The sequence below is a fragment of the Camellia sinensis genome, chromosome 3 (assembly GCF_055761805.1).
Source record: "Camellia sinensis isolate YWXY chromosome 3, ASM5576180v1, whole genome shotgun sequence".
In the NCBI taxonomy this organism is placed as follows: Eukaryota; Viridiplantae; Streptophyta; class Magnoliopsida; order Ericales; family Theaceae; genus Camellia; species Camellia sinensis.
This window is the reverse complement of record NC_138963.1, coordinates 228,326,857-228,338,028: the sequence shown is the minus strand read 5'-3', so window position 1 is coordinate 228,338,028 and position 11,172 is coordinate 228,326,857. Positions and strand designations below refer to the sequence as shown.

General features: G+C 38.0%; 1 protein-coding gene across 5 annotated transcripts; it reads right to left on the bottom strand.

Annotated features, from left to right (window-relative positions):
• Window positions 1-1,134: 1,134 nt before the first annotated feature.
• LOC114269301 (putative cellulose synthase A catalytic subunit 6 [UDP-forming]) lies at window positions 1,135-8,419 on the bottom strand. 5 transcript variants are annotated; one of them, XM_028210596.2, is made up of 14 exons: window positions 7,834-8,419; window positions 7,369-7,564; window positions 6,853-7,130; window positions 6,617-6,737; window positions 6,312-6,489; window positions 5,731-5,997; window positions 5,282-5,627; window positions 4,896-5,033; window positions 4,568-4,693; window positions 4,285-4,497; window positions 3,872-4,178; window positions 2,937-3,133; window positions 2,472-2,822; window positions 1,135-2,374 (listed from the first exon to the last, which is right to left on the bottom strand). In XM_028210596.2, the coding sequence occupies exons 1-14, from the start codon at window positions 7,912-7,914 to the stop codon at window positions 1,790-1,792; spliced, it is 3,384 nt and encodes a 1,127-aa protein (XP_028066397.2). In that variant the 5' UTR covers window positions 7,915-8,419; the 3' UTR covers window positions 1,135-1,789. The 5 variants fall into 5 exon arrangements, with proteins under 5 accessions (XP_028066397.2, XP_082778591.1, XP_082778594.1 ...); XM_082922465.1 differs by having other exon boundaries at window positions 3,881-4,178; XM_082922468.1 differs by having other exon boundaries at window positions 6,897-7,130; window positions 7,834-8,287.
• Window positions 8,420-11,172: the final 2,753 nt, after the last annotated feature.

The following is an 11,172-nucleotide window of genomic DNA, read 5'->3' as shown; positions in this document are numbered from 1 at the left end:
TTGGATCATCGGTGCGAATTTAGAATTGAGGCCTATAAGATGAAGCATGGAGAGATGATATATAGAGGGAACCTATCCCCTTTCTTTTTATAAATTTTCCCTATATTTCATGTCTTTTTCCACTTTGGTTTAATTTTCCAAAAATAATCTAAATGTCACGCGGCATAGAAAAATCCTAAATCTATCCAAATTTGACCCAATTCGAGGGTAATCCATTTGAAAAATATGAAATAAAATCGTTTTAAACCAACACACATGCCCCCCCCCCCCCTCCAAACACACACACACACACAAAGTTGTCCTCCAATTACATCTTATTCCATCACCCATTAAAATTATCTCCCTCTCAGCTACATTGCTGTCCCTTCCCTTACCCTCCCACTCCCACTTCCCATACACCTTTCCTCCCCTTCCACAACCCTCTCCAACATATTCTCTACCACCACCTCTGACTACGTCCAAATCCCTCACCCTTACAACTCCCATCGCCTCTAAAGGACTTTTAACTTTTCCATCTCTCTCTTACTTGTCACCACCCTTGCAACTCCCACCACCTCCAAACCCCTACAACTTCCACCAAAACCACCACTACCCTCTGCCAAATTTTAGCAACAACATCCCTCTTTTCCTCAAGATCCGTTCATAAACATGTCATGAACAATTGTGAATGCCACTATGATCTCTTTTTGTCGATCACCACCACCAACACCACCACAATCTCCAACTCATGAAGAGACAAGGAAAAAGGTGGGGAAAAAAAAAGAGCTATTGTTCAGGGGTAGGGGATGTAGGGAAGAGGTTGTCTTTAGAGTAGGTTTGGATGGGTATGGGGGTGGGTTTAAGGGTCAAAGTGAAAATTTTATTTTATTAAAAATACCAAAATTACTCCTTAACTGTCATGTCCAATAGTGATTGGACCAAAATGGGAAAAAATAGATTAGTTCAGGGAATAGTGGGAGAATTTTTTCATTAGGGACTAAAGTGAAAAAAGAGTCATACTTAAGAGGTGGAAGTATAATTTACCCAATTTAATTTCCATCTGAATTTGGTTCCAAAGACACTGTAATGCTTACTACATTGAACAGAAGATGAGAAAGAACACCCCCACAACCACCACAGTTTTCACACACCAAATAAAAAATAAAAAGAACACTTTTGAGATTAAATATTATCAACTGTCATGTCCTGGTCCTGGTGAAGAGAATGAGAATCCTCCAAACCAAACAAAAATTGAAATGCCATAACCAGGATTGGGAGGGGAATTTAGCAGCAACAGCGCGCACACAAAAGAAGAAAAAGAAAAAAAGAAAAGCTGCCAACCATATAGCTACCACTAGAAGTCTTGTCGTTATGGTTACACAGAGCAGGACACACCCATTTTTATTGCCAAGTGAAAGAGAGCAGCAAAAATAGTAACAATACACGTCGTGATAATGCGGTTCACCCACCCTACCTCTTCAAGATATGTAGTGTGTATATATATGTATCAAACCAAACCAAATCAAATCAAATCAAACTTATAAAGAATCAGTGTCATTTGCAGACCTGCTGAATAGTTCCCCCTTAAAACACTAAAAAAACACATACAGCAATGGCAACATTTTGAGCAATTTGTAGTTCTTCCAACCAATTACCCAAGGAGCAATGAGATTTTTCAGCTAAAACATCCCACTGATAGAGAGTTTGTCTAATCTGTTGATCGCTCTCCCAGGTTTTACCAAACATTCCTTGTTGCAAATTTTATCATGCAATGCCCCCAATTGTGCCAAAGAAGCAAATTTTCACTTTACTAGTTACAGTCCAATCCACATTCCTGTAAAACTGGGCCACCTGTTTTGGCCAAAAATGGATCAACCCGAACCCACAAGAGGGAAAATATGGAAGCAAGCAGGATTGACCAGACAATAATGATGGTGGGAGTCCTATTCTGCCGACCCAGCAGACCTTTCAAGAAAGGATACAGGTGGACTATCACCCAAAAGGCAAAGAAGAGCTTTCCAAACAGAGGACCCCATGACTCATACCCATTATTTATTGCATTGGATATCCCAGCAACCACTCCTATCATGTTTATTATCAACAATGTCGTCGGTGGGATGAGCAATGTTGTCCACTTGAATGCATACAGTTCTGAGAACTCCTCATCGTCCCCTCCCTTGGATGTCACTGTAAAGTTTGTATCAACTCCGGCTAATACTTTCAGAAGTCCCTGGAACACAGCAAATAGATGCGCCGACACACCACCAATCACCCAAAACTGCTCATTTCTCCACCATTCATCAATACCAACCCCACTCCATCTCATTTCCAGGATACTTGTCGCAAAAATACAAATAAAAAGCGACAAAAACCACAAGCTCGCCACATTACTAAGCTGCATTGAAAATATACATTTTTTTTAATAATAAATCAATTTAGTTAATTATAGTCTTGAGGAAAGTTTAGCAGTAAAATAAATCTCTTTCTCTTACCTCTGGAGTGATAAATTTCCCTGTGAGCAAGCAGACAGCAGGTAAAGTACAATATGCGAGAAGAGGAATAGACGTCCATGGATACACAGTAGCATTTATGTACGACAGACGCTCTAACCATTTCAGACCACCTCCATAGCCATACCAGAGAGGACAGTGTCTGCTCAGAAAGATTTCAATGGAACCAAGCGCCCACCGAAGGACCTGGTGAAGCCGATCAGAAAGATTGATGGGTGCAGATCCCTTAAATGCAGGTCTTGCAGGGATGCAATATATAGATCGCCATCCATGGCAATGCATTTTAAAACCTGTCAAAATGTCCTCTGTAACTGAACCATAAATCCAGCCAACCTGTAACAAGGAAGAATGGTTTATTTAGACAAAGCCTAATTTGAAAAAAGAAATTGCTATGTTGAGAGAGAGCGATTTATATATACATATATATATATACTATTCTAGTCCTACCTCTTTTCCCCATTCTGTTTTATCTTCATAGCTGCAGCTAATTACATGGATGGCTTCCTTAAGCAGAGTCGCGGGGCTAGCAACTTTCAGTTTCCCACTATTCTCTGGCAATATAGATGCAACAAACACTGGAGATTGCCCAAATTTCTTTTCCAACTTATTCTCAGACGTCAGAGCTAAATTTTCACCTTCGGTCCCTGCATCAAATATCTTCCAAGTCAAATGCCAAAATTGACAAGCCTCATGGATGATGTTAATGTTAGCTTCAGATACATTGAGCCCATTTCCTAATAGATTAAATTTTGGGATAATTGGTGATCTAACATAATAATAAAGTTCTAGTTGCAGGAGGTCCTGAGTTCAAATCTTGTCACCCTCATTTTCTCTGTCATTGTGCATATGAGAGAGAGTGTTAGCTTGGCATATATTGTTGGGCCCATTTCCTAATTGCTTGACATTTGGATAATTGGTGATCTAGCATTAGATGCCATATTTTTGCAGACTAGCAGTTAAAAGAAGTAAAAATGAACCCACAAATATATTTCCTTCACGGCTGGCCAGATTGGATTTTTATGACATTTACTGTGGAAAAACCTTCACCAGTTGACAAAGTCTCTGTTCCTTACAAAATAAGATGTTTTCCAATATAACCATTTCAAACCTAAATGTCAAACTTGTGACTGTCTTCGAACAAATTACAATATCTAGCTATGATGTACAACCCTACAATCTGCTAATTAGATGCAGCCTACCAATGAATAAAAGAGCAATCCAAGGGTATTATTACTAGTTCAGATGAAAATAGTGAAGTCATTTGGGATGCACATGTAAAAAAGCTTTTATGCCCAAGTTGAACCTAGAAATGAAGAAAATATTGCATAAAAAGGCGTAAATCAATGCTAGGCACTCAAGGACTGAATTACTTAACAACTCACAAGTACAACCTTTATCAGCAGTTCTTTCTTCAATACACTCCGAGGCTGATACCGGTAATCCTGCATAAGCCTCACTTGAATTCTTCTGCTTCATCTCAGACTTGGGCTTGTTAGCCTTCATCTTCTTCTTCTTCCTTCCAGAACAACAGCACCCACAGCAGCACCACTTTGGCAAGCAGTTGCACGTCCTTGTGGGTGACTTCTTCGTCTTTGGAGCATCATAACCATAAAGCGCATGCCGCCTAAAAACACATCCTGTCCCAACATAAATCGGTCCTTGAATGCCATCCAAACCTTTCATGTTAATCTGGAGAAAAAATAATCATAATAATCATAATCAATTTTACTAGAAACAGAAAAAGAAACAGCAAGCAACAATAGTCACTTGAAAGTCTATATTGGAGCATACTTACATCAAAGAATACAGTGTTCCGGTTGGCATATCGATCACTCCTGTCAATACCATCAAACCTTTGTGGAAACTGGACATAGCACACTCTTTTTCCCAACAGGGGATCCATCATGAAACACATTGCCTCCCTAAGAGCCTTGCTGTTATTGATGTAGTGATCACAATCCAAGTTCAATAGATAAGGCGCATTAGTCAGCACAGCAGAGACCCTGACCTGACAAACAAATGAGCCAACAGTAAAGTAAAATACAAGGAATTTAGTAGCACTTTGATTTGTTACTTACCAAAGCATTCATCGCACCAGCCTTCTTGTGGTGATTGAATCCAGGTCTCTTTTCTCTGGAAACATATACCAAGCGCGGTAGTTCATTTCCATCAGTGTCATATCCCCCACTTTGACCAAGAAAAACCTATACAAGATCACAAGAACACTAAGTAGGGCTAGAATTGATCAGGATATGGACCGATATTGAATCTCAAATGAGTGGATAGATAGTTTTCAGGATGATGTCCTGTATTACCTAAGGCATGCTCCTTGTATTTTGTACAGATTTTCCAATCTTTTGTTAATAAATATAATCTTACTTTTTGGAGAAGAGAGAGAGAGAGTACCTGAATCATGCCAGGATGATCTCGGACATTATTCCCAGGCCATGGAGTCCCATCCTGCATTGTCCACCCTTCCTCGGGGACTTTTTGTGCCTTTGAAACCAAAGCATTTATCCGAACTTTGAACTCCTCATATTCTCGCTGCAACCCCAATAAGAGACAGTCAACAGTACCCAATGAAGAATTTCAAAGACAGCATTGCTAGGGACACAAACTAAACTACACATTAAACTATTTCCCATTCACATGAGGAATGGGACCAGGTCATCACATAGTGTGCGTCTCACTCTCATGTGGAGAGTAGTTTAGTGTGTAGTTTAAAAGGTGTCAATATATTTACTCTTTCAAAGAAATGAAAAATAACTCAAAAAGGTTAGTGACCCCTTTACCTTCATTGCTCGTCGCTCCTTCACAAATGAAGTCAATACCTTATCTTTCAAATAATCCATCTTCTGGGCAAAATACCACTCAGGTGCTCGTGGCTCAATGTTAAATTTCTTACAGAATGGCACCCACTTCCTAGCGAATTCTGATGTTTCTGACAATGCCTCAAAAGTCAGCATAGCAGCACCGTCATCAGAAACATAACACGAGACCTTGTCAATAGGGTAATCCACAGCAAGAATGGATAGAACAGTGTTTGCAGTGACCAAAGGGGGTTCTTTTAACGGATCAACTGTACTCACAAATATATCAATTGGAGATAGTTGAGAGGGTTGGCCTTCTTTGTCATACCTAACAAACAAACAGCCAAATTGTTTAATGACTCTAGTAAATTGGTCCAATAACTGAAATAATAAGCCGTAGCTTGCACACATGATTTTCGGTAATAACTAACCTCAATGACAACCTGTCAAGATAAGTTTCCCTATCTATGGGAAGCCACTTTGGGAATTGATCTAAAATCCATGAAAGAGCAAACCAAATCTCACAGATCACTGATACAAGCCACAATGCATAAGCATCCTTCACAGGATGCATGACTCGATAGTGGAAGAAAAACCCAAGAACAACAAGCCGGATTATGATAATCATTCGGTAAGGGCTAATTTGGCTTGATGGAATAGGTAACTTTCTGGACAATGGTTGCCTTGCCTCATCCATCCTGGGTCAATGAATGCTGAGATGTTATTACAAGATGAGCAGTTTTTAGAAGTTTCAACAATATAACAATGCAAAAACAGAATAAACATCAAAACCCATAATTATAATTTTAAGTGTTCATAAATAAAATGTATGTAATGGACTAACCACTGAGGAGTGCAAGTAGCTGTTCAATGACAAAATAATGAAAATTTGGGAATTAATAAAGACTTGAACAGTGAGGAGGACAATGGAGAGAGGGATTTCATGGAGGAGTTTCAGAGAATTAGCTTATTTGATGAGTTGTTTATTTTATTTTATTTTATTTTTACTTACAGTGGTAGATGCATCCCATCCCCATCATCGTCCCAATCGTTATTGCCATGATTTTCATGTTTCATCAGGTGTTGCTTCTCTTGTTTGTGCTTCCAACTTTCCATCCTCTCTTTCCAAGCTACGCTGCCATAGCCATAAGCAGCCAAATCCTTGGAAGGATCCATGGATCGAGATTGCACTGCAAAAATGGGCAGGGGATTATCATACAGATTTGACCTTCAACGTGGGAGGGAGGGGAGATAAAAGGAAACCATAGCGTAGCGTAGCATAGCATAGGAAAGCAAAGCAGAATTAATTAAAATTACCGGGTAGACTAGGATCTGAGAAAGGAAGTGGATGAATCCTTCTGCTGCTGCTGCTGCCACCACCAACACCCACTGTCGATGGAACCAATGCATGTTGTTCAGGAGGAATATCATCATCCACCTGCAAACACAAACGCTGCAGGTCTCAGGCTCCTGCTGTCTGAAATTTGCATACAATGATTTTTAGAATTCCACAGCAACAGCAACAGCAACAGCAACAGCAACGGTAGTCGTACCATATGGCCGTTGGTAAGGAGGGGAAGTTGAGGCAAAGTATTACTATTATTAGTATTGTGAAAGACATGTGGGTGCAATTCGAATGAGTCGAAAATATGGCCATAGCTCATGTGCGAACCGCCACCGTGACCGTGAAGCATAGCCTCTGAACGAGCAAGAGAGTGCTGCTGTGAATCCAGTAGTTTAGCACTGTCACGAACCCTCCCTTTAAAATTGAACTCGTTTTCCACATCGTCAATGTCATCTTCTTCTTCATCACCCTCCACTCTAGCACACCCTGCATCATTCATCCATCCATTGATCATCCGGGTAGAACTAACAAATTTTAACAAATATCGAATCCCCCCCGGGGCAGACAGAGACAGCATATATAACAATAAAATTTAAAGAGACAGAGAGATGGCCGCCAGCCAGTTGTAAGAAATCGAAATCCCATTGCGAAAAAGTGAATTCAAAAGCGGGAGTAGTAGTTATAAATTAATGATGAATGAATGGATTGGATTGGATTGGATTACCCTTGAGACGTTTGAAGCGAGTTTTGCACTGGGGGCAGATTTGGCTTCCTTCTTGGCGCTCATACTCGTAGCAAGTCCTGCAAACAGGGAAAGCGCACTCATTGCACGCCACGAACAGCTCTCCATCCACTGTCACCCCAACATCGTCCCCGCATATTTGGCATTTTTGCCCTGTTACCTGCTTCAATGGCTTTGGCTGCCCCAACCCAACCCAACCCAACCAAAAACTTGTTAATACTACTACTTCTATTAACTACTACTACTACTACTACTACTACTACTAATAATAATAATAATTTAAAACAACAATTAAATCACGAGGAGAAAAAAAAAAAAAAAAAAACACATTTGAATTGTTTGTCATAATAATTATGAAGGAAGAGAAGCATTGTTTGGTTGGGAACTTAGGAAGGTGTGTGAGGGAGGGAGGGAGGTTACAGAAGAAGAAGAAGAACAAGAACATACACCAGATTCTCCATCCCGACGTATGACCACCAGCTCATTTCGGTTGTGAGAACCCGCAACTAACCCTGCACTCGCTTCCATCCCTGTCTCTCTCTCTCTCTCTCTCTCTCTCTCTCTCTCTCTCTCTCAAAATAAATAAATAAATAAATAAATAAAATATAAAGCAGACTACTAAGTTATTCTACTACTACTCCAGATCTGACCCAAACAAAGCAATTCAGATTCCTGAATGGAGGCGCGATCCGGCTGGCAGAGTTAAGAGCTCAAAGCTGAGAGAGAAGGTTCGGGCCGCCACCACCACCGACACTGAAGCTCCTCCTCTCCTGGGGGTGGGGGGTGGGTGGACACTTCCATTCCATCATCATTACTTACTGTGAGATTGAGGCGATATAACTAAGGGAAGATTTATTTTCTTTTCTTTTCTTTTCTTTTTCTTCCCAAATGAAATGAGAGCACCTCTTCCTTCCTTTTCCTTTTCTTTTCCTTTTATTATTATTTGTGGCTCTCTCTCTCCCTCTCCCTCTCCCTCTCCTTCTCACTCTCACATCTGCTCTCAATCAACAATTAATTAAAAGATTAATGCTTCCTACCCCACTGGGGGTCGACCCCCAGTAAGGTGTCACTAGGGAATTGGCCCAAAAACAAACTGTTTGTTTGTTTTTTTTTTTTTTTGTTTTTTTTAGTCTTCGGCCAGTGGGGGCGCGACCCCCACTGGGGATATGCAGCGGGGCTGTAATTAAAAAGCCTACCCACTTCCAGTAAAAATATCAGGAAAAATCTTGCTCAACTAAATCCTTTTTACTTGTACTTATTTGTCAATAAACAGCAATTTATGCTTATTAGTAAAAGAAGAAGAATATCAACTTGTGTCAAGTGTAGGTCATTATTATTATGCTTATGCTTAACTATTTTCTTTTAGGATATCTTTCTTTCTTTGTCTCTTCCCAGACTTTCCTTTCCTTCCTTTCCTGCCACCCGTTTCTTTTCTTTCCTCTAATTTTTGTCGTATCCCTTATATATTAACATCTCCGCCGACACAGCTAATGCTGTCAACAACTTCTTGAATGTGAATATATTATGTCAAGAAAAAAATAAATAATAATAATAATAATAATATAAGCCAATAACTAAAAAGTAAAACAGAGGTTGTAGATTTATAAATAAATAAATAAATAATTAAAAATTAAAAAAATTGCTCTGCATAATTTAAGAAAGAAAGAAGAAACCACACTATTGAAATTTTAACTGTTTTGGTTCTAAATTAGGATCTACCAGAAACTTCGTGCTTTTATATTTCAACATTCTTTGCTAGTTTTTTGTTTTTCATTTATTTTTTTTGGATATATTACATTTTATCCTTTTTATATTTACTCACTTTCTTACTTTGACATTAACGATTTATGTTTTTTACTTTCACTCTTCATGTTTTAAGTATTTCTCAATTTACTCTTAAAAATAACTTCTGTTTAAAATTAAACAAAAAATGTCACAATAACTATGGCATAACATAAAAAAATATATTATTATATTAAATTTTAAGTTTATGTTAAGTCATATATAATAAAAAAATTATATTTTGTAATTGTTAATATATCATTTTCTGTCTAATTTTTATCAAAAATTAATTTTAGAAATAAAGTGAAGAAAAAAAAAACTTGAAATATGAGAGGTAAATGTGAAAAAAAACAAACTTTAAATATCAAAAAAAAAAAAAAAAACTAAACATAAAAAGAGACCAAGTGTAATTTATCTTTTCTTTTTTAATAATTTGGTCTTGATGACCAAGAGTGCTCATTTCTGTTTATAAAAAATAAAAAATAAAATGCAAAAAAGAGGTGCTTATTCAACTAAACAACAATATACGAGGGACGTGGCATCCAACAAAAAAAATAAATTATGTAAAATAATATTCACATTTTAATTTTGTTACCTCATACTCTCCTGGTAAAAAAAAATGAAAAGGTTAAGCAATAAAGAAATTTTTTAAAATTAAAAAAAAAAAAGTAGTCTTACAATTTTTTTATAATTACAACATTTTTTATTCACAATAAAATAATTGAAACTAATACAGATGATATGAAAATATAAAGTTAAATAAGAAAATATAAATATATATATATATATATATTAATGTAAAAAATACATCCATATAATTTTTTTCATCTATGTAATTAATAAATTATTGATGAGAAGATGCGTAAATTAAAATGTTAAAAAAACTCAATATAATTAAGTTAAAATTATGAGATTTATTGTATTTTGTTCGAACATAAGAGAGAGGGTAATTTATTCAAAATTAAAAGATTAAAAAAAATAAGAAACTAAAAATAAGATGTGAATCAAGGTTTTCAAACCCGGACCAGACCGGCCATTCAAACAGGGAATCGGGCCTGGTTCCGGTCTGGCCAACCCTGTAAACCCAGAGGAGGCTTAAAACCGTTCTTAAATGAGAGAATCGGATGGCCCGCCGGTTCAACCGGCAAACCCGGTGACCCGGACGGGTTAACGAGGAACCGGGCGAGTTTGTTGGCCTGAAATCTCACTTTCTCTCTGCAGAATTCTGGTGGTGAACGGAAGTTACGGAGGAAACAAATCTGGCGGTGAGGTGAGCACAAAGGCTGGGGTGGCAAGTGGTGTTCATAGATAGGGGTACTTTACCAACAATGAAGGAACAGGCAGTCCATCTCCCAGTTTTTGATCTGAGGACTGGTCTACCCTTGAGATCCACACTCCCATCTTGTGTGTAATCCTCCCTTCCATTCACAACACCTTTCTCTTCATCTATCTTTGCATAACCTTCTGTCCATTCCACAGGACCTAATTTCCCTTCCTCTACCTTCACCGTGGTAGCCAGAGAGAAAAAGTGCAGAGACAAGGACTTTTTTTTTTATTTTTATTCAAGTCTTCTTTTTTTATTCAAGTAGAGACAAGGACTTTAGGTGCATGCATATGGTCACTTTAGCTTTTGACTTTTATAATGTTTGGCAATCAAAGGACCAGTATTTCTATCTCGAACCTTTTCATCATCATCCAGAAATACGTACTATGTAGTAACAGTATTATACAAATATAAAAGGGTAAATTACACAACTCTTGAGATTTGAGTGATATTTTAAAATCCTATTGTAGACGTTCCCGAACGCCCCGGGAGGACGAGTCTCGTTCCGTTTGTATTGGGTTCACTACAGTTCGGACTCTCGAATTGTCATGGTTCTTAATCTGAACCAAAGAGTCCAAATCCGACAAATCGTTTTGAGAAAAACAGATTTTTTTGAAAGAAGTGCCAAACATGGACTGCTTTGCCAGATACAGAGTCGCCACCTAAATATTTTATTTTAG